The sequence below is a fragment of the Bubalus bubalis genome, chromosome 4 (assembly GCF_019923935.1).
Source record: "Bubalus bubalis isolate 160015118507 breed Murrah chromosome 4, NDDB_SH_1, whole genome shotgun sequence".
Classification (NCBI taxonomy): Eukaryota; Metazoa; Chordata; class Mammalia; order Artiodactyla; family Bovidae; genus Bubalus; species Bubalus bubalis.
The window spans coordinates 76,104,771-76,130,795 of record NC_059160.1 but is presented as its reverse complement, the minus strand read 5'-3'; the positions used below and the strand labels follow the sequence as shown (position 1 = coordinate 76,130,795).

General features: G+C 41.2%; 1 protein-coding gene and 1 long non-coding RNA gene across 5 annotated transcripts in view; one reads left to right on the top strand and one right to left on the bottom strand.

The window, feature by feature from the left end:
* The window catches only part of LOC112584574, a 50,032-nt gene that overhangs the window by 6,376 nt on the left and 17,631 nt on the right, over nt 1-26,025 (bottom strand). For 2 of the 4 annotated variants that reach the window (XR_006640956.1, XR_006550545.2), the window contains exons 3-4: nt 7,970-8,195; nt 6,693-6,848 (exon numbers count right to left, since the gene is read on the bottom strand). This is a non-coding gene — a long non-coding RNA (uncharacterized LOC112584574). Of the gene's footprint in view, nt 1-1,743; nt 2,653-6,692; nt 6,849-7,969; nt 8,196-15,307; nt 15,816-26,025 lie in introns of those variants that run through there. The other 2 variants (XR_006640957.1, XR_006640958.1) reach the window with 2 other exon arrangements.
* On the top strand, nt 7,769-13,814 carry LOC102398384 (lysozyme C, tracheal isozyme). Its single transcript, XM_025283945.3, has 4 exons — nt 7,769-8,137; nt 9,571-9,735; nt 11,410-11,485; nt 12,951-13,814. The coding sequence occupies exons 1-4, from the start codon at nt 7,945-7,947 to the stop codon at nt 13,015-13,017; spliced, it is 501 nt and encodes a 166-aa protein (XP_025139730.3). The 5' UTR covers nt 7,769-7,944; the 3' UTR covers nt 13,018-13,814.

The window sequence follows — 26,025 nt, the reverse complement described above, 5'->3', positions numbered from 1 at the left end:
ATCTCTCTATGTAAAATGGGGCTAACAGTACCTTCCTCCAAGGGTTGTTAAGGATATTCAACAACTTACGAAATGTAAAAGCACTTATAGTACAGGTAATTGCAGCCCTGAAATTAAAAGACGCTTACTCCTTGGAGGGAAAGTTATGACCAACCTAGATAGCATATTCAAAAGCAGAGATATTACTTTGCCAACAAAAGTCCATCTAGTCAAGGCTATAGTTTTTCCTTTGGTCATGTATGGATGTGAGAGTTGGACTGTGAAGAAAGCTGAGCACCGAAGAATTGATGCTTTTGAACTGTGGTGTTGGAGAAGACTCTTGAGAGTCCCTTGGACTGAAAGGAAATCCAATCGGTCCATCCTAAAGGAAATCAGACCTGAATATTCATTGGAAGGACTGATGCTGAAGCTGAAACTCCAATACTTTGGCCACCTGATTGGAAGAACAGACTCATTTGTAAAGACTGGGATGCTGGGAAAGATTGAAGGAAGGAAGAGTAGGGGAGGACAGAGGATGAGATGGTTGGATGGCATCACTGACTCAATGGACATGAGTCTGAGTAGACTCCGGGAGTTGGTGATGGACAGGGAGGCCTGGCATGCTGCAGTCCATGGGTTCTCAAAGAGTTGAACATGACTGAACAACTGAACTGAACTAAATCCTTTCCAGGGCTAAGTGAGGCAGGATAGGGAGTCTCTTTGCAGGCTGGCCATTACTCTCAGGGTGGAAGTAATTTTTTTAAAAGAGAGAGAACTGTGCACATGGATATATCCCTTCAGTCTATGAAATACTCTGCAAAGCTCTAAGACTTACAGTTAATATTTGAAAAAACATGGGGTGCCTGTTAAAGTAGCAGATTCTCAGGGCTTAATATCAACTTTGGTGGGGGGGGTATAGAAAACTCTTCTTTTTAAAAGTCAGTACCTCCAGTAGTTCTGCAGGTGGTCCATAAAGAAATAGAGTAATTGCCTCTGTTTTGTCTTAAAATACGATCTAACTGATCTTAAACACCACCCTTTCCCAACTATGAGCTTCATAACAAGTTATCTCCCAAGAACTACAGTGCCTCTGCTTGGCTCACCTTGCTTGCAAAACAACAGAAATTTGAAAAGCAAGCCAGGGGTGGAGGGTGGCACGAAGGTGACACAGGCATGACACAAGGGACACCATTCCCGGCCTCACCCACACCCTGCACGCTAGCTCCTTGTCTTCCTTGAAGCACTTACCCTTCCCAAACACAAACGCCCGCAGAAAATTTATCTGGAACAAAGGCAATGAGGCTTGGGCTTTTCTGAAGGATGACAGTCAAGTTCCTGGATTTCTACGCCTGCCGTGTAAATTCTCAGACAAGCATCTTTCATTGTTGCTGTTGTTATGGTCACTAAGTCATGTCTGACTCTTTCATGACCCCATGAACTGTAGCCCACCAGGCTCCTCTGTCTGTGGGATTTCCCACTCAAGAACACTGGAGTGGGCTGCCATTTCCTTCTCCAGGCAATCTTCCTGACCCAGGGATCGAACCTGCATTTCCTGCATTGGCAGGCTAATTCTTTACCACTGAGCCAAAAGAGAAGCCTCCATTTTTTATTAAGCCTCCATCATTTAATGACATGCTCAGTTTTACCTATAAGGCATAGACTTGGAACATTTTTCTTGAGAGATCACACATGCAAGAAAAAGATTTGAATTTAAGCTATCGCCTCCCTGCCCATAATTCAAGGATTCCAACTTGTGGCAAGACACCTCAGGGTCCTGCTCCAGAATGACTAGAAGTTAAACAAATTTTCTCACTTGAAAATCAGAACGTTCTCTCAAGCAGAACTTGAAAGAAAAGGAACTGCACAGGGTTTAATTAATCTCCTGTGTCCACAAAGGGTGGCTAAAGCGAGGGGAGGGTGCACACACCAGGCAACAAGCAGACCTGTGGCTGCTGAAGACAGAAGAGCATTCACGGTAAGCCTCGTTGCTTAGAACGATCAAAACCAACTCTCCTGGATAAGGAACTCTCTGCCAGACACAAAGCCAAAACCCAACTTCTTATGAAGTTTACCGAATCCTGATGTTATCTGTGTGCAAACTTTTAAAAATGGAATTCTCACCTTTCTCAGAAAGTAAAAGAGGAGATTTCAGAGTTCAACAGCCACCAAGTGAGTAACAAGTAACTTTGGAAACTATCACTAAGATCAGAGGGTCTGTCTTCTGCTTGGTCAAACTCACCTTGTAGAATTAAAGAGAAAGATCGGCCAGAAACAAACCAAAATGACACCAAAACCTGAAAAACCCTCCAAAACCCCCAAACCAATAAAAATTAAAAACCAAAAAACTCTGCAGATAGAATTAATACATTTGCCCTAACAGTTATTTATCCTGCCCATCCCTTTCCAGCATCATCTCCACCACCTCCTGTCCCTGTTTCTCCCCCCATCCTTATTCAAAGCTGTTTTCTTAACAAAGCACCCAATTAGGCAAGTAGTGATTCACACCAGGCAAATGTATACTTTCAAGAATTTGCATAGTTAGTTTCCCGCGTGTTTTTGGAGAGGCTTACCTTGATGAGGAAGTAAAACTCCAGCCTTTGCAAGCATTTGGTGGCTCCTGGGAACTGTTACTTCTCCCTGAAGCTATTTTTCTGGTGGAGCCAGGGAATTACCCTAGTAACAATGAGCACAATGATCACAGGTTTGATTATCTGCCCTGTCAGCTTCTTGCATGCAAGAGAACCTATAAACGAAAACACAGGTAGGCCTCTCCTTCTATGTACCTTAGTATGACCCTTAAATGGAATGCTAAGTGAACAGCAACAACCCAAGGAAGATACAGCACTCTGTCATCAAGTCTGTCCTTCCATTTCCCACAGATTCCTGCTCTACTAACTGGCCTGCTTTCAGATCAACTTCCTGTTAGAGGCGCTCTGATGGGCCTTTAATGGGTAGTTTTACTGAATGTTGGGTAGAGCTTACAGGAAAAGCAGGTGGACAGGCAGGGGGGCCTTTTACTCACTCCCAAAGGGGCTGTGGGCAAACTGCTGGACTTCAGTGAATTTCTGTTTCCTCATCTGTAAAATGCCAATGTTGACAATACCTTTTTCAAAGGGAGTTAAGTGAGTTAATACATATTTAGCTTTTTAGAATAATGCCTGGGACATGGCAAGCACTGTCTAAATTTGCTATAACAGTATAGAAGGTCCCCAACTTCATGATGGCTTACGGCTTTTCAACTTTGTAACGGTGTGAAGGTGGTATGCATTCAGTAGAAAATATAAAATGTGATCTTTTCCCAGGCTAGTGATATTTTTTGTTTATAAGGGTAAACAACCAATATACTTACAACCATTCTGTACCCAGACAACCATTCTGTCTTCCACTTTCAGAAGTGTATTCAGTATATTACATGAGATATTCAACACTTTATTTTAAAATAGGCTTTGCGTCAGATGATTTTGTTGGACTGTAGGCTAATATATCTGTCCCAGAAAAGTTTAAGGTATGCTGGGCAGAACTATGATGTTTGGTAGGTTAGGTGTATAGTATACATTTTTTTTACTTACTATATGTCTAACTTACAATAGGCTTATCAGAATGTAACCTCACCATAAATCAAGGAAGACCTGTAAATAGATTCCCCCTTTTTTCAATAACCCAGAACTCCTGATTAAGATCACCTGATAGAGTCCCAGAACACTGAAACTTCTTGAGAACTAATTTTGCATCATAAGAATATTCATTTAAACAATTATTAACTGGTAGCGAACTGCTAGGGCAGGAAGCTAACACCTTTTAAGGGATTTAAAATTCCAAAACATCCCCAGTACACCTTGAGATGAACTTACAAAAGAATAGTTTTATAAGAGTAGTTATATTCTGTTTGTGTTATCCCTAAATTCAGATGTTGACATCCTAAGGCCCCAAAGATGATATATTAGGAGATGGGGCCTTTGAGCGGTTCTCAGGTGATGAGGGTGCAGCCTTCATGAATGCGATTAGTGTGCTCATAAAACACACCCCACAGAGACCCTTCCGCCTTGTGAAGAGCAGCAAGAAAGCCCTGGTGATGAACCAGGAAGGGGACTTGCAGAAGAATCCAATGTGCTGGTGCCTTGATCTTGGACTTCCCAGCCCCCAGAGCTGTGAGAAATAAACTTCTATGGTTTATAAGTTTAAAATAAAAGTAGAAGAGTTATTTCTGATAACCATTATAAAAGAATAGCTGGATTTAAATGGTGTTTCTTGCAAGATGGAACAAGTTAAGTATACCCATTCAGATGGCTGAAGCATTTTACCAATATTTGTGGAAAAAATTTTTACTTGTCTTTAATAGACAATCTTATGGAGGCTGTGGACAAAATCTGAAGAAACGGAGCTTACAGAAATATCAAATAGCAATTTGGTTTTTTTTTTAAAGCTCTCATTTTTTTTTTTTTTTTCCCAGTTCCATGTTTGCTTTAGCCAACATGTATCTTTTTGGATGCTTACATTCCAAGACATGGTAAGGTTAATATTTCCAAGAGACTAAGAAAGAATTTTGAAAAAGGCACTCAGAGGCATATTTGCCTATTACCAGAAATCTAGGATTATTACCATAATGTTTTTCTATTCTTTAATGGTTGGATAAGATAGTTCAGTAATTTTTTTTCTGTAGTACCTGCCCCAAATACGGGAAGATCTGGACCTGGTGGGGTCAGCTTACAGAGGAGGGGACAGTCTATCAAGCCTTTCTATGCATTTTCTTGACCTTCGTCAAAACTATTTCCTCACTATCAATATTTCCGTAAGTTTCACACCAACTTGAGTGCCATCTGCAGTTCTTGACATTTGGTTCTCTGATTTTCCCCTCCGAAACATGTTAAGGACGTGTTTTGTATATATACAGCCAAGGTATTCTGTATATACTTCTCTCTTTTTTCTTTTCTTCTTCCTTTCTCCTTCTTTCTTTCTTTAATCTGATCTTCCTATACGTACCAAGAGGACATTTGATTAAAGTTAAGTGAAGTCGCTCAGTCATGTGCGACTCTTTGCGACCCCATGGACTGTAGCCCACAAGGCTTCTCCATCCATGGAATTTTCTAGGCAAGAGTACTGGAGTGGGTTTCCATTTTCTTCTCCAGGGGATCTTCCCTACCCGGGAATCGAACCCTGGTCTTCCACAATACGGTCAGACGCTTTACCGTCTGAGCCACCAGGAATAGAGCTCTCTTAGAAAGCCTTTTAGCAGGCTCCGCTAATGATTCAGTGGTAAAGAATCCGCCTTCCAATGCAGAAGACATGGGTTTGATCCCTGATCCAGGAAGATCCCATATGCTCCAGAGCAACTAAACCTGTGCACCATGACGACTGAGCCTATGTTCTTGAGCCAAGGACCTGCATTACTGAGCCCATGATCCCAACTACTGAAGCCCATGTGCCCTAGAGCCTGTGGTCCAAAACAAGAGAAGCCACCACAGTGAGAATGAGAAGCCCACACACTAGAGAGTAGCACTTTCTCTGCACCACTAGAGAAAAGCTCGCTCAATAATGAAGACACAAGACAGCCAGAAATAAAATAAATTAATTAAAAAAAAAATCCTTTTAGAGACCCCCTGGTGGTAAAGTAGTTAAGAACCCTGCCAATGCAGGGGACATGGGTTTGATCTCTGATCTGGGAAGATTCCACATGCCGTGGGGCAACTAAGCCCAGGCGCCACAACTACTGAGCCCAGGCTCTGCAACTATGAAACCTGGGAACCTGGATGGGGCCCATGCGTAGTAACAAGAGAAGCCCCTGCAACGAGTTCACCCACTACAACTAGAGATAGCCCCCGCTAGCAGCACCTAGAGAAAGCCTGCATACAGCAAGGAAGACCCAGAGCAGCCATACATAAATAAGTGAATAAACAAATAAAATGTAAAAAATCTTTAAGGTGTACAAGTCCACGTCTTCAATGTATCTATTTCAGTTCTAACTCCAGCCAGTGAGTATTTTTATGGCTTGAAACCAACATTAGGGTTTACCCATGGACACCAGTGGTGTTCTCTAAGAAATGTAGCCTTCTCAAGATACAGAGCCTCTGCAGAGAAAGCCTAAGAAGCAAAGACCTTCCTTGTCTCAGGTGACAAATAAACCTCCATCTCCCACAAAGTGAGACATCTTACATCACTGACCTCCTAACCTGGGTTACCAGAAAAGTGATAATGCGTGTGAATTTTCCCGTCAAAACCCGGCAACGAAGGTAGAGACCAAAAAGGCCCCTTTTGAATTTTCACACTTTATTAAGACACACTTCCCTGAGAGCCAGCATGTTTGGACAGAGAATGCTGCCTCTCACTTCATGTCTTAGGCTTCTAGCTGGCTGCGGACGCAAGTGTGACAGAAACTGTACCCCATAAGGGGCAGAAACCAGAGGGCACATTCTCACTGGTTATAAAGCCAAGCTCTCAATACATAAAACAAAACAAATGGAGAGTCTCATCTTATAGTTTTTCATCCTTATGATAAAGGAAAACATGACTCTATCTGGGAGGCCAAGAATCAGTCACCATAGGTGTTGATTACCAAAATCAAATTCACAAGAGTCACGATTCAATATCCATTTTCACAAATGTTTTTCTCCTGCCGCTGTGAATTTAGAAAGGGACAAAGAGAAGTCTTTATCCTTCTCTCTTGACTATGCTCTGTAGACAGAGATTTGCGAGACTGACATAGTAAGACCTCTTACCTTCTGCTGGTCTGTTGTCGGTTATCCCATATCTCAACTGCAGTCTCCAGGGAGAGTAGAGTGTCCCAGCCTTTCCCTGTCCCATCCTTATCACTAGAAACTGTACAGGAGGAAACATGTGTTTCCTTTTACCCTTTGCAGCTTTTCCCTGTGGCTCTGTAACCAAAGACAGATTAACAAGAGAAAAGGAAACAAAACATATACATCTCATGTATACTTGTAAGAAATGCAGGGTTGACTAACTCAAGGAGGAAGCCAGCATTTGGACTTACAGATTATCTTAACCAAAGAACAATATATTTTTAAGTGAGCAGCAAGACAGAGGAACAGAGTACTAGGCTTCCAAGAGTGGCAAACTGTGGGACAGTAAATACATTCGAGAATAAAGGAAGATAATAGCTAGTCAGCAAAGGCTCTTTTGCAGAGTCCTCAGGTACTGTCTTGGGGCTGATAAGTGTCTAGTGTTTCAAATGATTAATTTCTGCACACATTTATGTTTTACTTTCAGGAAAATAGAGGGAGGAAGAGGACTTTTCTTGAATCTGCTTCTTCTCAACTGCCTTCAGCTCAAAACAATCCTTGTGCCAAAGGGGAAGATTTTGGGGTGGCATAATTCTGCTATTCTTTTGTAGGTTTTACTATACTGTTTTCTTGCTTTACAATGACTGTTTATGTTCTAACATGAGAAAGTGAAGTAAGACATTGTCAGAAAGGACTTAGCAATGTTCACATGAGGCTTACTTATAACAGTAAAATATTGATTTACAAAGTAACTACTGAGAAACAACCAAAAGAGTCAGCATAGGATTCTGTGATCAACGTGGTGCTTTGCTATATACCTATCAGAACTGCAGGTAGAGTGTCACATTCTTTGTGGAAAGTGTACATAAAATACTTTTAAGTGAAAAAGATGAAGACAACATAATGAAAGCACATAAAAAACTTAGTGCAAATGAATATTAATCAAAGATGGGAGCACATTTTCCATTGTGTAATATGTTCATTCAGGGTTTTTCCTTTCTAGTTGCTCACATTCATAATCAAATATGAGGAAGTTCCTCTTTGGGCAATAGAGCTAATGCCAGTTCTTTCTGAGCAATGTCTTCAAGCAATATCATTTCATGATTTTCTTGCAATTAACTCTTAGGACATCAAAACTTTTAGCGTAAGTGAAGCAATAAACATTCCCTGCTTTCCACGTGTCTCCAAGGGTGGAGTTCCCAAACTGGTCAGAAAAGAGGGAAGTGAAAAGATGTTAAATAGCAAGTCCAGCTCACCTGGTCAACTTGGACATTTGGCTTCTGTCAACATGAAGGCTCTCCTTATTCTGGGGCTTCTGCTCTTTTCTGTTGCTGTCCAGGGCAAGAAATTTGAGAGGTGTGAGCTTGCCAGAACTCTGAAGAAACTTGGATTGGCTGGCTACAAGGGAGTCAGCCTGGCAAACTGTAAGTTAACTATTCTTCATCCTTCCAAATAGTCAGCCAGCTGTGGAACAGATACTAACTGAGGAAGAAGAATAAGAAAGGGACTTTGAGTGAATGGCTTTTTTTTAATGTCCCTTGAAGGGTTTGTACATTTACATTGGCTCAAACACATCAGCTCAGAATCAGATGTACCCAGGGAAGGATTGAGGCATGGGAGGGTCAAATTCTATACCATTCCAAGCATGCCAGGTCTTGCTGTACTCCTCTAGTGCCACTAAACTTGCCAGCTGGCACTTGTAGGGTGACTACAAGATATATTTCAGCCCTCAGCCATTTCCAGCTTGCAATTTGGGTTCTGCAAGCAAGAGTAAGGCAGTATTTTTGTCATTTTTAATCCCCCTACCATGATGCTGGGTTTTTAACAGCCAAGCTTTTTAAAAAATTACATTGAACTCTTAGAACGGGAACTGTAGGATCCTATTTCTCCTTAATCAATATCTACATAAGGATCCCTGAAATGTAGCATGAAATAACATTCTATTATTCTGCCTCTAGTTCATTAATTATTTGTCATTGTCTTCCACAGAATTCAAGATGTGCCCTAAGGAAAAGTTCCTTTGTATTTCAGTCCATACCTGTCCATGTCAACAATGTATTGTTCAGCGTGAATTCAGACATTTCCGCTCCATAACTATTTTTTAATACACGAGCAAATGGCTAGATGGATGGATGGATGACATAGTCTTTCCTATCCTATGATTCTTATTGTCTGGATTCTAATTTGATATCCAAATTCACCTTTAGGTATCATAAGAAATTTTCTTTCTCCTAGTAAATCCTTATTTTTCCTAGTACAAATATTTTTTTTCTTTTTTTTAATTTAATTTTATTTTTTAAACTTTACATAATTGTATTAGTTTTGCCAAATATCAAAATGAATCCGCCACAGGTATACATGTGTTCCCCATCCTGAACCCTCCTCCCTCCTCCCTCCCCATTCCATCCCTCTGGGTCGACCCAGTGCACCAGCCCCAAGCATCCAGTGTCGTGCATCGAACCTGGACTGGCAACTCGTTTCATACATGATATTTTACATGTTTCAATGACAAATATTTTTGCATTAGCATATGCATCTGCTGCTCGTGACCAAACCCATTGAACCACTCTGTTGATTTTTCTATTCTAGGCTCAATCTTACCTGGGGGATGGGAGCGATGGAAGACACAGCTATTTCAATATTTTTTACAACGTGTTATCTTGTTTCATTAGTATGAGCAAATGATTTGCTAACAAAAGAATTCTCCTAAGGGCCCCTAACATCAAATGTTAAAATATTTACAAGTGAAATATATCTTTATGCTTCTAAAATAAATCATTAGTAAAATAGAATTGTGCTATGAAATATAAGTCATATGATGTTGCTGTTTAATACTAAAAATACATTTTTTTTTCAGGGATGTGTTTGGCTGAAGGAGAAAGCAGTTATAACACACAAGCTACAAACTATAATCCTAAAAGCAAAAGCACTGATTATGGGATATTTCAGATCAACAGCAAATGGTGGTGTAATGATGGCAAAACCCCAAATGCAGTTAACGGCTGTGGCGTATCCTGCAGTGGTAAGACAAGACACTGTTGAGTGATGGCACAGGCCCCATTTGGTGGTACCTATAAGAGGAGAGACTTAGTACAAATGAAAAGGTCTTGAAGAGTTCATGAGGGACCCAGAAAAGCTCCATCTTAACTTCTAGAAACGGCTTTATCATCTACCTCATAATTCCTTAAGTCAGAAATCAAAAAGCTGGTATCACAGAAGGTTGCTGTTTGCTAACATACAAGAGTTGGAATGATCTATCACTGCATTGTAACTGGACATGTTGATGCTTTGTAAAGAGCAATGCCATTCCTACTAATTTACCTGGTTGGGAGAGGTTTAGGGATAATTTGGTTGTGTGGTCTTTTTAAAAATTTTGTCATATTTACTTCTTTTATGTATATATTATACAGTAGGGGTTTTTGGCTGAGTGATTTTAAAGTGAATTAGAAACATTTCACATTTCATTCCTAAATTCTTTAGTTTGCATATCTCAAACATGCACTTCCTATTTAATCACTGTCATTCTAACAAGTTAATATATGCATTTGTTTTTAATTGGGGTGAAGCACCTATTCTATTGAGTTCCTTTTAAAACTGAGATAATATATGCAATATTTAGGGCTTCCCAGGTGGGGCTAGTAGTAAAGGACCCTCCTGACAATCAGCAGATGTGAGATGCAGGTTCAATCCCTGGTTGGGAAGATCCTCTGAAGGAGGGTATGGCAACACACTCCAGCATTCTTGCCTAGGAAATCAACATAAACAGAGAAGCCTAGGGGGGCTACAGTCCATGGGGTCTCAGAGAGTCACACACGCACGTGTGCCACGCAATATTTATTGCATAAAATATTGGAGAAGTATTGCCAATTTGATATTGTTTAAATTTTAATATTAAAATTCCTATTAAAGAAGATTCATTTCTGGACATATCTTTTATATACACTTAGTTTAGTTTAAAAATTATTTGTATTATACAATAATCTGTGGTCATTGAATAAAAGTTCTACTACCCAGAGACTTATGACCACGGTAACTTGTGGTCTCCACATCTTCTTTCAGAATACACATCACTCACGTACATGACTGTAAAGCTATATAATCCACATTTGTACCCACATACAAACATGCAAGCAATAGGCTTCAACAAAAATGAAATTGTACTCTATTTACTACTTTACAATTTGCTTGTTATTGCACAATATCATTTTTCTCAACAAATATCAATCTTATTAATTTTTCTGGATGAATAGAATTTCACTAAATATCCTAACATTTATTAATCCAACTCTTGTATTGATACACACATCTTGGGTACATCACTTATTACTTTTCTTGTTTTGGAATGAATTTTCACTAGTAGAACTGCTGAGCAAAAAACTGCTAGATTGGTTTCTGCTTGTTTGTTTTTGTTTTGTTTTCAAAGTGTCCAGTGAAAAGAGAACCTTCTATCATATTAGTTAATAGCTTCAGAGCTTCCAAATGACATTGGCAAATGAAAAACAGAATGCTTTATTTCATGCCAAAGGGGATAGAATGGAGAGAGAGAGTTTTCTCCCAATATTCATAGATACAGGGACTCTTAAAAAAATAATTGTATTTGTTCTTTCCTCAGCCTAAGAGAATAAAGCTGGCTGAACCTAAAATTTACGTGAATTTCTGTGAACATTGTCCTCATTTCCCACCACCTCTTTTTCAGCTTTGCTGAAAGATGACATCACTCAAGCTGTAGCATGTGCAAAGAAGATTGTCAGTCAGCAAGGCATTACAGCATGGTATGTTATTTCTTTGTTTTTGTTTTCCATACAGTGTTGTTAAGATGTAATTGACACACAGTACTTCATAAATTTAAGGTGTACAGCATAATGACTTAGTACATCATGAAATGATTATCACAGTAAGTTTAGTGACCATCCATGATCTCAATGGATGCAAATTTAAAGAAATACAATGCAATACTGTTAAGCAATTATCCTTCATTTAAAAATAAATTAAAAACTTAAAGAAACAGAAGAAAAAAATTTGTGATGAAAAATCTTGTGATTTACTCTCTAATCTATTTTCATATGTGAGCACAGCAGTGTTAATTCTATTCTTCATGTTGTACATCACATCTCCAGTGTTTACTTATCTTATAATTGGAGGTTTGTAGTACTTTCCAATGCTTTCATCCAATTTCCCACCCCTCACCCCACCCACTGCTGCTGCTGCTGCTGCTAAGTCACTTCAGTCATGTCCGACTCTGAGCGACCCCATAGACGGCAGCCCACCAGGCTCCCCTGTCCCTGGGATTCTCCAGGCAAGAACACTGGAGTGGGTTGCCATTTCCTTCTCCAATGCATGAAAGTGAAAAGTGAAAGAGAAGTCATTCAGTCGTATCCGACTCTTAGCGACCCCATGGACTACAGCCTACCAGGCTCCTCCATCCATGGGATTTTCCAGGCAAAAGTACTGGAGTGGGGTGCCATTGCACCCCACCCACAATACCCACAATTGGTAACCACAAATCTGATTTCTTTTTCTGAGTTTGTTTGTGTTTCAAGTATAATGGACCTTCAACACTAGGTAAGTTCCCTCCCCAGAGCAAGGTATGGGTTAAGCATTAAAGGAGAGATGTGGGGTCTTCCCTAGTGGTTAAGAGTCTATGCTTTCAACACAGGAGGGGGTCTGGTACCTGGTTGGGAAACTGAGATACCACAGGCCATGTGGTGTGTGTGGCCAAAAAAAGGTGTGTGTGAGAGGGTAGGGAGAGGTTTTATCTTACTGTTATGAGAAAAGTGTGGGAAGATTCTCTAAGACCAAGGGAATTGAAAATGGAAAATCTAAATATTAAGATTTATGCTAAACAGTGTATTACATAGTAACAGTCTACTATCACCTCAATTTATTCTAAGGACTTCTAGAATTTTTAAGTTTTTCCACACTCTACCAATTCCTTGTCATATCTTGAAATTATTTTTGAAAGTAAGTAAATATGGAATATGCTTTGCAGTTGTGTTGTGGACTACACAAGACTCAACATTTGTGTTCAGCATTGTGTGCTCTACTGAAGCTTTGGGGAGATGTGAAGGCCTTGCTATACATGTCTCCAGTTAATAAATAAGCAATACTTGGATCTGTCTGTAGCTTGTATTTCATGGACTGATTAACTATTTTGTTCTCACAAAGGATTCGAAGTATGTATAACACAATGAAGATATGTTTTAATCTTATTATCATTTGTTTTATCTTTTTCTACAGGGTGGCATGGAAAAACAAGTGTCGAAACCGAGACCTCACGAGTTATGTTAAGGGTTGCAGAGTGTAACTGTGGAGTTTTCGTCTTCAGCTCATTTTGTCTCTTTTTCGTATTAAAGAAGTAATCGTTGAGTAAAAGGTTATACTACCACTCTTTCAAACAAATAATGTTTTTTCCAAAGCAGGAGCATATGGTCTTTCTTCTAAGAGGTTTGATGTTTACCTCACGTGTTGATTGTTTGATATTAGGCCAACAAAATTTTTCAGCTTGCTAACAGAACTAATGCTGGTGAATATTTGTCTAAAATCTTCATTATCAAATGTATCTCTGGCACATTTAGTTCCTCAAAGAGATAACCCAGACTTAATCTTGAATGGTATAAGTACTCCCTAATATTCAACAAAATATAACAAAAGATTAACTCTAAGCAAATTGATCTTAGGCATAGCCCCACCTGAGTAGGCATGTAAACTCTCATCTGTTCAGTCAAAAAGAGTAGAATGTCAAATGGCTAAAAATGGAAATAGCCCGTCAAGAATTTTGTTTTCAAAAGTGTGACCTTTGGTTTAAATGTTTTAGTAGAATGTTGCATTTACACAGCTTTAAAAATAAACTGAAAGTACATACATCAACCTATTTTAGCCTTTGTAAAGAACTCATTTAGGCATCCTCCTGATCCTGAAAGAATATAAATAAGAATTAGATGAGCTGTTGATTTTCCTTAGTTTTATTAGCTTAAATTCATGCATTATGACTAAATTCAGAAGCAGATGAGCTTGCAAGCATTGAATTAATTGCTATTCAATAGATGTGAAACTATGCATGTTGTAAAAGAAAAACATTTTCATTAAAAGCTTTGCAATTCATACTTTGTCTTCCTTTGTTTAGAGCCATTTAATGTCTCTGAAGAAATATGTATGTTATGGGAAATAATGATCTGACACTTAGTATTTCCTACATTCTCACCTGTACTGAAACAGGTGGATATTGCTAGAGAAATCCCTAAGCCTGCTGATAGCTCACTTAATGTTTTAAATGTTTAATCTTTTTTGGCTGTGCCATACAGCTTCAGGGACCTTAGTTCCCCAAGAGGGCTTGACTTCTTACTCTAAAGAGTGAAAGCACGGAGTCCTAACCATGGACCCACCAAGGATTTCCCCTCACTTAAAATTCATCAATACAAATCTCAAATGGGCCCTCACGTCTACCTGGTCATCATAGTCACTTCTCTGAAATCCTTCTGTGTTGGTGTCCTCACTCTCCAAAATGACTGTCACTATTTACTTCCCTCTTTTCAAAGTCCCAGCACACACACCAACCCCTGGCCTTCCATACTCTGCTCTCTGCAGATGACCTTACAGTCCGCCTTACAGTCTTAAGTCATCTGTCAGATGATATTACACTGACAGAACAGAAGCAACCTCATACAAACTCCTCCCCTCCTGGCCAGCATAGCAGAGCTAACATCTTTCCCTGGGCCCGCCCTCCCTTCTTTCCCCTTATCACTGGGATGAAGGGCTTCTGCTCCTCAAATGGCAGTCTCCAAATGCAGTCTATCACAGCCCTCTCACGACTCCAGTTTAGGCTGAGGGTTTCCTGCATCCCGATTTCTCCCTCTGCTGGATCATCCCCAGTACTGCACAAGCTGCCCTGGGAACGTTTCATCTTACAAAGAACTCTCCGTAGGCTCTACACAGCCCTCTAACTGCTGCGGCCAGTGCAGCAGGTAGGGATCAAAAGCTGTCGACACACAGTGCGGGAAAAAATAAACCAGAGTCAAAATTAAAGTTTTAAAGATGGGACCAGAGAACTAAGACTTCTTAGATCAAGAGCCCTGTTCTTCGGAGCCACATCATTTTTATTTAGTGTCTTGGCAACAGAAAGCATCTGTTGTGCGACGATGAAGTCAGCCTCCTGTGTCCCCGGTCATGTCTCCCATTTTATTGATTACTTTAAACTATCTTTGTTATTTTCTTTTACAAGGGGTTTCGTCTAGCTGGAGGGCATAGACCTGCATATGGAAAACATCTTGGGAAAACATCTTGGGAAAACATCTTGGTGTGTGCACAAGCAGCGATCTGAACCTGTGCTGACCTGGCTTTCCAAGGTCCACACTGTGTTTTTCCTCAGCTTACCAGGGCATGATGACCCCAACTAATCAACCTGATGTACTTTTGTTTGGGTTATGCTGTATTGCTATATTTTGCTTTTATTCTTTTCCCATGGTGATGTTCTCATGGCTTAGCCAGAGCAACAGGTGGCTGACTAGTAACCCCTGCAACCACCTACAACATTTTCAACTCCCATTCATAACACTTCTGGGATGAGATATCTATATTCACCCACTCCACGTCCTCACCTCCCTTTCTCTTTTCATCTCTTCTGAATTTGACTGCTGTCCTCACTCAGCTGAAAACGGCTCCAACAGGATTCCTCCCAGGATGCCTTGGGGCCAGTTCTAGTGATCACGTGATTTCTGTTCATGCTATTTGATGTCTCGGCAGCATTTGACAGAGTGAACCACTTGCTACTTCTAAAAACTTTTTCTTCCTCAGCTTCTCCTGCTTTATAATCAGCCTCATTGATGGTTTCTTCTCAGCCCTTCTTGGCTGGCTGTTTCTCTGCTGATTGATTTTTAAATGTTGGAGTGTCCCAGGGCTGAAGCCTATACCCATATTAGACATGTTTTATCTATTCATATATTTGTCTCTTTCAAAATAGAGTGTTTCCTACTTTTTGAAGTGCTTCCCTGATAGCTCAGTTGGTAATGAATCCACCTGCAAGGCAGGAGACCCCAGTTGGATTCCTGGGTTTGGAAGATCTGCTGGAGAAAGGATAGGCTACCCACTCCTGTATTCTTAGGCTTCCCTTGTGGCTCAGCTGGTAAAGAATCCGCCTGCAATGTGGGAGACCTAGGTTCGATCCCCGGGTTGGAAAGATCCCCTGGAGAAGGGAAAGTCTACCCACTCTAATATTTTGGCCTGGAGAATTCCATGGACTGTATTCCATGGGGTCTCAAAGAGTTGGAATGACTGAGCAACTTTCACTTTTATTTTTGAAGACTGAAATAATCTCAGTTTCCCACCAAATTTTCAAGTACAGTACATCCTTCTGTGTTTTCTTAACAGTTTGAGAATATACTGCCAACCTGGTGCCCAGTAGCTCTGAATTCTTCAGTGTGTAACTCCTCAAAACATCATCCAAACCAGGATGTGAACAAGGACAAATTCGGACCACCTAATCATTTGATCCTATGCAATTGCATCAAGTGTCCCATAAATCCTTCTTAATGAAAAGATCTAAATCAGAATCGAGTGTTATAATTTGGCTGTCATGTTTTTCAGTTTCCTTCTATCTAGTTCACTTCACCTTTTCCTTGACTTTTATGACTTCAACCCTTTTGAAGATGAGTCATTTCCTAGGCAGGTTGATAAGGAGTCTAAGGGTCCCCAAGGAGAGAGGGGTCTGAAATTCTCAAGGAGGAAGAAAGGACAAACTTTTTTTCTTTCTCCACATTCCTTAGGATATGTATCTTGCCTAACCACAGTCTCTGGATTAAACCTTCTGTTATCTTAAAATGTAAATTATGGGAGTAGGTCTGGTGAGGTCTTTACAACCTCCAGACAGTCTTTGGATTCATTGGAGAGTATATAATTTCATTGTTAACACTAGCAAGCGGGTACTCTTTCTACCTCCTTCTGATGCTTATGTCAGAAGCTTTCTCTATCTCCTTTATACTTTAATAAAACTTTATTACACAAAAGCTCTGAGTGATCAAGCCTCGTCTCTGGCCCCGGATTGAATTCTTCTCCTCCAGGGGCCAAGAATCCCGGTGTCTTCGCGTGATTCAACAACAACCTTTCATCTTGGGGGCTCGTCCGCGATCCTTCAGGACAAGGTAAGGAAGTTTGGAGCTTTAGTTCTTTGTTCTCTTAGCGAACACATTTTCTGCTGTGCTTTACTAACTGTACGGTGTGCTTGTGTGCATGAATGGCATGCCCTGCGTGGAGCAAGTAAGGAGCCCTGCTCCGCGGTTCCACGGTGATCTCATACGGCTTATGGCAGAAACCTGTCGGGGCGTTATACCGACCTGCCAATGCCAAGAGGCACCCAATGTCTGCTTCAGGAACCGACCAGAAATGGGCAAAGCGTGTGGACCGAACTCTCCTTTCTAGGTCAAACTTTTCCATCTCTTTGACCATTTCATAACTTCTTGGGAATTAGATGTAGTAACCTAATCTATTGGATCATAGACTTTCAAGGGACTTGTGATCTATACTGTTATTGTACTGTGGCTTAGGTCCCAAACTTGGATTGGTAGTCAAGAAAGTGCCTAGCCTCACTAGGAATCGAAAGTTAGGAAGCTAGATGGAGCTCTAGCTCCAAGAACATCTCTGAGGTTAAAGGTTACTCAGATTGGGACTGCAATGGGTTTTTTTCCTTTGGTAACACTGGCTCTTAGTGGATCAGAGGAGGCTGTTATACTGGTGTGGTGATGCTTGGAAAGAACATCTCAGTTTTATGTTCGCGTCATTGTAGTCAGGAAATACTCAGGGTCGTGCACAGGCACTCAGGTGACGAATGTTTCCCCTAGTAGTCTTAGCTTGGGAGGCATTCCAGAAGGTTACTCTGATTCACCCCGGGTGACATCAGAGGCAAGCAAGGTTAAAGGTGAAGAGCTGGACGTCAAGTAGGGATGCTATCAACTCTACGCCTGGTACATCCCCACCCCATCTCGGTGGTAGAACCGGGAGGGACGTGGACTGCGCCTGCATCGGTAAGGGACAGACTAAGTCCGACCAGGAAGGAAAAGCTTTTGGTGTAATGTCTGTCTACACCCCCATCTAGAGCAGGGAGGGACGCCTCTGGTAGAAAAATGGCCTTGGTCGCTTTTTTCTCTCTTACAGATGGGAGCTAACAATTCCAGCCTCACTCCTTTGAACTGTATCCTGAAAAACTGGGATAGATTTGATCCCCAGGGCTTAAAGAAGACACACCTAGTCTTCCTATGTGATACTGCATGGCCACGGTATCCATTGGAAGATGGAATGGTGGCCAGTTGGAGGGTCTCTTAAGTATAATACTGTTCTATAATTAGACTGGTTCTGTAAGGAACAAGGGAAATGGGTAGAAGTAGCATATGTGTTGCCCTTTTTTTCTCTGTGAAAGATGCCAGACTTATGTCCTAAGGGTATAGATTTGGGCGTGAAAACTTCAGCTCCCTCCTGTCCTCTTACTTTGCCCCCGTACCTGGAAATCCAAACTGAGATTCAAACTGCCCACATGGAGGTCTAAACAACTCCTGTCTCAGTACGACCTCAGACTACTCTGGTTTCAGTAGAAACTCAGACCATCGAAGTAAGAGATAAGATGGAGGACAGGAGACAAAGAGAAGAGGAAAAACAGGTTTCTCCAATCTATCCCTGGGATCATATGCGCAGAGCAGCCAGAGAGACTGAGGAACAGCCACACAAGCTGTTGCCTCTTTATGAAACACCCACCGGGAGAAATAATCAGTCTGTGAGAATTAATAAGCCTTTTTCTTATCAAGAAATACAAAGAATCAGGGAAGATCTGGGAGACTATTTAGAGGACCCAGAAAAATATATTAGAGCTTTTAAAGGTGTTACTCTGTTTTATGACCTCACTTGGAAGGATGTGATGTATATCTTGGGACAAACGGTGACTCCCGAGTCAAAGACTCGAGTTTTGGGAAAAGCGGTTGCTTATGGAGATGAATGGCTTGGTAATGAATCAGTAGGGAAGAGGGAGAACGAGATAGCGGCCCTCCCCACTGGGAATCAGGCGGTCCCAACTATAGAACCAGACTGGGACTACAACACAGCTAAAGAAAGATTGGATCAGAGTCATTTTGTTAGATGTATTTTTGAAGGACTTAGGCAGGCGCGTTCTAAGCCTTTAAACTATGGCAAATTGGCAGACATAGAACAGGAGGAGAAGGAAGCTCCTGGTAAATTCCTAGACAGACTGAGAGAAGGCCTTCGCAGACTCACTGAGATTGATCTGAAAGTGAAGAGGGAAAAGTGATCTTAAAGAATAGATTTCTCACTCAGTCGGCTCCAGATATCTGCCGTAAGCTATTACAACGGGGGTATGGACCAAATCAGCCTTTAGATACTCTGTTACAACTGGCTCAGACAGTCTATTATGGTAGGGAATATGAGGAAAAGAAAGAAAGGCAAAAAAAAGACAAAGGCGGAAGCCTTCGCCATGGCTACGAAAAACGTTCTTAAACAGCCTGAGAAAAGTGCCCAGAGGGGCCCCAGGTGAAAAGGGATGGGCTTGCTATTACTGTGGAAAGGAGGGGCACCTCAAGCGGGATTGCCCTCAGGCATCTAAGCTGCCCCCGGCTCCATGTCCCGTCTCCAAAGGACCACACTGGAAGAGAGACTGCCCCCAGAGGCGTAGGTCTCCGGGGTCGGACTCTCAAGACAATCAGGACTGAAGGTGCCCCAGGGGTCCCCACACAAGCTCCCGTCCTAATAACACCTGAGGAACCCCGGGTATTAATAATTGTGGGGGGCCAATCCGTCGATTTCCTTTTAGCTACTGGGGCAACTTATTCTGTGCTTACTGAAGCCCCTGGCCCACTTTCTTCCCGATCCGCTTCCATAATGGGACTGTCTGGACGAGCCAAAAGGTATTATTTCAGTTATTCTTTATCTTGGAACTGGGATTCTGTGCTGTTTTCACACGAGTTTCTGATCATGCCAGAATCTCCCTCACCCCTTTTGGGAAGGGATATACTGAGCAAGGTCCATGCCTCTGTTTTCATGAATATGGAGCCCTTCCTTTCTCTCCCTTTAGTTGAACAAAATGTAAATCCTAGAGTATGGGCTGATGGAAAATCTGTGGGTGGAGCTCAAAATGCTATTCCTGTAGTTGTTAAGCTCAAAGACCCACACGAATTTCCACATAAGAAGCAGTATCCACTGAAACCTGAAGTTAAGGAAGGGTTAAAACCCATCATTGAAAATTTAAAGGAGCAGGGACTATTAATTCCCTGTAACAGCCCTTGCAACACTCCTATTTTGGGTATAAAGAAATCGAATGGTAAATGAAGACTAGTTTAAGATTTACGAATAATAAATGAGGCTGTAGTTCCTTTACACCCCCGTGGTGCCTAATCCTTATACTCTATTGTCTGAAATTCCTGAACGGGCCAAATATTTCTCAGTAATTGATTTAAAGGATGCCTTCTATTCAGTGCCTTTGGCGGAAGAAAGTCAATTTCAATTTGCCTTTGAAGACCCTACACAGCCAGCTTCTCAGTTAACCTGGACAGTTTTGGCCCAGGGATTTCATGACAGTTCTCACTTATTTGGACAAAGTTTGTCACGGGATCTACAAAACTTTAATAGCTCTGAAGCGGTGGTGTCACAATATGTAGATGATATTTTGCTCTGTGCTGAGACAGAGGAAGCTTGTTCGCGAGCCTCAGAAGATTTCTTAAACTTTCTGGCAGGCTGTGGTTACAAGGCATCAAGAGAAAAGGCTCAGCTTTGTCAACAATCAGTTAGATATCTGGGCCTAATCATATCAGAAGGGACTAGGGCCATAGGCCCTGAGAGAATTAAACCTATACTAAATCATCCCCTACCTATGACTTTAAGACAATTGAGAGGATTTTTGGGAATCACAGGTTACTGTCGCATTTGGATTCCGGGTTACCGGGAACTTGTCCAGCCTTTATATAAACGTATAGCTGAAACTCAGCAGGCCCAAACCGACAAACTGGTTTGGTCTCCATAAACTCAAAAGGCTTTTAAAGTTCTTCAGACTGCTCTCCTGCAAGCTCCAGCTCTGAGCTTGCCCACAGGGTCAGAATTTAATTTGTTTGTCACTGAAAGAAAAGGTGTGGCATTGGGAGTTTTGACACAACCCCGAGGGCCTCACCAGCAACCTATTGCTTATCTAAGCAGAGAATTAGATGTAGTTTCACGTGGGTGACCCCACTGCCTAAGAGTAGTTGGGGCAGCGGCTTTATTAGCACCTGAAGCTTTAAAAATAATTAATGGATGAAACCTTATCTTACTGACTTCTCATGATGTGAGTGAAATCTTAAATTCTAAGGTTAATATTTGGATGACAGACAGTAGGCTTCTTAAATATCAGTCATTGTTGTTAGAAGGACCAGTAACTAAGCTTAAAGTTTGTGGAAATTTAAATCCTGCCACTTTCCTTCCTGAGAAGGAAAATGAAACACCTGATCACGATTGTTCTCAATTCCTAACTTTATGCAGCTTGGGAGGATCTAAAGGATACCCCATTAGACAATCCTGATATGGAAATATTTACAGATGGCAGTTCTTTTGTTAGGGATGGAAAGCGTAAAACAGGTTACGCCGTGGTGACTGCTGAACAGGTTTTGGAAGCAAAATCTCTTCCCCAGGGAACCAGTGCTCAGTTAGCGGAGCTTGTGGCTCTGACCTGAGCTCTCGAGTTAAGCAAAGGGCAGCGGATGGGCCTGATAATCTATGTGAGTCTACTTCTGCTGACTCCAAAAATCCTGAGTCTGCTGTTTGATCCTCAAGACAATGCCTTCCTGTTCTGGGCTCACTCCTAGGCTGCATTCCACAATCGGTCTAACTGCTGGGTCTGTGGAGCACTCCCCTTTTCATCAGTAAGGCTTCCAGAGGTAGACATCTCCACTTCAAGGAAAAGACTTTCTCCAAGTCTGTGAATACCTTCGACAACAATCACATGCAATGCCTCTTCTTCATCTGATGACATCTACCAACCCTAAAATGGACTGGTGCAACACGTTGCACTTTAACTATGGACATAATGTGACTTTTAATTTCGATTTTAACTTGTTTTAATGACTATGTTGCCTGCATCTGTAACTGTATAACTGGATTTGTTTTTAGCCACTTGAAAACTTTTAAGTTACAAAGGGTTGCTCAAACTCCTGCTACTGCTGTAACTTCCTCCAGCTACTATTTGGGGCCCCTGGATCAGATATCCTCAATATGAGGATTAGGAGAATATGTTGCCTCACCAATTTAGGGACAACGCCCCTTGTCAGCTCGGAAGCAGTTATGGAACAAAAACGACGCCCCTTTTCCCTAGGCAACATAATTCTCCTAAGAAAAGGGAGGAATGAGAGAGTCATTTCCTAGGCCGGTTGATAAGGAGTCTAGGGGTCCCCAAGGAGAGAGGGGTCTGGAATTCTCAAGGAGGAAGAAAGGACAAACTTTTTTTCTTTCTCCACATTCCTTAGGATTATATAACAATAATGTATCTTGCCTAAGGACTGTCTCTGGATTAAACCTTCCGTTATCTTAAAATGTAAATTATGGGAGTAGGTCTGGTGAGGTCTTTACAACCTCCAGACAGTCTTTGGATTCATTGGAGAGTATATAACTTCATTGTTAACACTAGCAAGCGGGTACTCTTTCTACCCTCTTCTGATGCCTATGTCAGAAGCTTTCTCTATCTCCTTTATACTTTAATAAAACTTTATTACACAAAAGCTCTGAGCGATCAAGCCTCATCTCTGGCCCCGGATTGAATTCTTCTCCTCCAGGGGCCAAGAATCCCGGTGTCTTCGCGTGATTCAACAAGAACCTTTCAAAGACCTCAACCAGTCATTGTGTAAAATGGCCAAAGGTTTTTCTGATACTCTCTGGAGTAGGTTAGGTTATGCACCTTTGGCAGGGATACCACAGATGTGATTCTGTGTTCTTCCCGATGCATTCTTTCAAGTGACATGCAGTTCTGAAATGTTCTACTACTGATGATGTTCGCATTGATCATTTGATTAAGGTGATGTCTGCAAATCACCTCCACTGTGAAGTATTTGGGAGAGCAGGAGGTACTTTGAGGAATTTTGTTCCACAGCAAAGTTTTGATTTTTATATTCACTTATTATATCAGCATGGGCTTCCCCAGTGACTCAGTGATAAAGAATTTGCCTGCCAATGCAGGGGACGCCAGAGACATGGGTTTGATCCCTGGGTCAGGAAGATCCCCTGGAGAAGGAATTGGCTATACGCTCCAGTTTTCTTGCCTGGATAATTCCAAGGACAGAGGAGCCTGGTGGGCTGCAGTCCCTGGGGTTGCAAAGAGCAGGCATACACACGATATATCAGTATGGACCCCTGGTTTCCTACTTTACTCCAATTACAATGAATCATAATTCATTGCTATCATTTATTTTGATGTTCCTAGTGTCCCTGATTTGGCCACGAGAGTCTCTGCCAGCTAACTCTGTCATTTGACTTGTCCCCATCATTCTCTGGGCACCTGTTTGTTTTCTCTCACAGGATGTTCTAAGAGTCACCTTGTTCTTTTCCTCCTTCAGCCTGGAATCAGGTATTTTGCCAAAAAGCCCTTATTCCTCACAGAGGACAATGATATTTAAAAAGCTAAGCACTGGGCACTAGAGTATCACTGTTCCCAGGTTCCATCTATGGATAGAGCTGGAGAATGTATGTATTTACATAATTTCATCTATTTAAACTGAATTCATATAACACGTCTTATTCCACTCTCACACTACAAGGTTAATTTTAGTTATTAAGTAAATTTCCTTTTCTATGTTGGTAACTCCATAGGATGACAGTGAGAAACCGAGCTCCCACTGTCTTTAATATCTTTAAACGTAACTGAGCACGTGCAAAGATATCATCAATTTGCCCATATGTAATCAATCTTTCAACACTGCCATACTATGGAATAGATGCTTTTCACTCAGTCGTTGATACCCCTCACTGGGGCATTCTTCTTCCACAGTAGAGAAGGTGAAGACCTTCTCTACTGTGTTACATCTCTAACACATCATGTTTGGCCACTGGCCTTATAGAAAGGTGGGCAAAAACTTTTTACTCCTGTTTACATCCATACTCCAAACATCTATAAGAGTGCCTGTAACATGACACATGACCAATAAATATCAGTTGATTGAATCAGTCACTCCAATTATTTAGCATATTCTCCCAAGCTGGGCATTTTGAGAGCTTTCTTACTTTCTCATCCCACGTGATTCCAGTACAGCAGCCTCTGAGGCTCCAAGGGTCAGGTCTCAAGTCAATGTGACCAGCCATGGGAGGACAGATTAGTAAAAGCTGGCCCAAGAGGGAAATCAGTGTCTGTTAAAAATTTTGCTTAGCGTTTTTTGTTTTTTTTTTAATTGACTTTTAATTCCTTTACAATGCTGTGTTAGTTTTTGCTGTGTAACAAAAGTCCAGGGCCAGATGGCTTCTTGGGCAAGTTCTAACAAACATTCAGAGAAGAATTAGCACTCATCCTTCTCAAACTTTTGCAAAAAATTGTAGAGTAAGGAACACTCCCAAGCTCATTCTATGAGGCCACCATTACTCTGATACCAAACCCAGGCAAAGATATCACCGAAATATGAAACACCAAGAAATTTTAAACTAAATCACAATTAAAAGACCAATATCACTGATGAGCATGGACACAAAAATCTTCAACAAAATAACTAGCAAACAGAATCCAACAACACATTAAAAGAATCATACCAGAATTATGGGATCCCAGGGATACAAGGACTCTTCAATGTACACAAATCAATCAATGTGACACACCATACTAACAAATTAAAGAATAAAAACCATAAGATCATCTCAATAGGTACAGGAAAAGCAGTTGACAAAATTCAACACACGTTTATGATAAAAACTCTCTAGAAAGTAGGCAGAGAGGGAACCTACCTTAACATAATAAAGGACATAAACAACAAATCCACAGCAAACATCATTTTCGATGGTGAAAAACTGAAAGCATATCCTCTAAGATAAGGAACAAGACAAGGATGTCTACTCTCGCCATTATTCAACATAGTTTTGGTAGCCCTAGCCACAGCAATCAGAGAAGAAAAAGAAGTAGAAGGAATCCAAATTGGAAAAGAAGTAGTAAAACTGTCACTGTTTGCAGATGACATGATATTATACGAAGAAAATTCGAAAGCTGTCACCAGAAAACTACCATAGCTAATCACTGAATTTGGTAAAGCTGCAGGATATAAAGTGAATGCAGAGAAATTTCTTGCATTCCTGTACACTAACAATGAAAAAGCAGAAAATGAAGTTAAGGAAACAATCCCATTTACCATTGCAACAAAAACACACATGAAAAGATGCTCATCACTAATTATTAGAAAAATGCAGATCAAAACTACAATAAGATATCCCCTCACATGGTCAGAATGGCCAGCATCAAAAAAAAAATCTACAAACAATAAATCCTGGAGAGGGTGTGGAGAAAAGGGAACCCTTTTGCACTGTTGGTGAGAATGTAGACTGATCAGCCATTATGGAGAACAATATGGAAGTTCCTTAAAAAACTAAAAATAGAACTACCATATGATCCAGCAATCCATTCCTGGGCACATGCCTTGAGAAAACTGTAATTCTAAGAGACACGCGCACCCCAGGGTTCACTGCAGCACTGTCTACAGTAGCCAGGACATGGAAGCAACCTAAGTGTCCACTGACTGATGAGTGGATAAAGAAGATGTGGTACATACATACAATGAAATGTTACTCAGCCATAAAAAGGAACAAAAATAAGTCATTTGTAGATGAGTGGATGGGCCCAGAGTGTGACATACAGAGTCAAGTCAGAAAGAGAAAACAAATATAGGTGTATGTGGACTCTAGGAAAGTGGCAGATAAATCTGTTTGCAGGACAGGAATGGAGACAGAGACATAGGGAAAGCACTTATGGACATGGCGGTGGGATGTCAATGAGATGAACTTGGAGATCAGGATTGGTGGATGTGCACTGCCATGTGTAAACCAGATACCTAGTGGCGACCTATTGTACAATGCAGGGAACTCAGCTCGGGCCTCTGTGGTGACCTAGATGGATGGGATGGGGTGTGAGGCAGGGCTATGAGGGGATAAATGTATTCATAGAGCTGCTGCTGCTACTACTAAGTCGCGTCAATCCTGTCCAACTCTGTGTGACCCCATAGATGGAGGCCACCAGGCTCTGCTGTCCCTGGGATTCTCCAGGCAAGAACACTGGAGTGGGTTGCCATATCCTCCAATATATAGAGCTAGTTTACTTTAAAGTGCAACAGATACA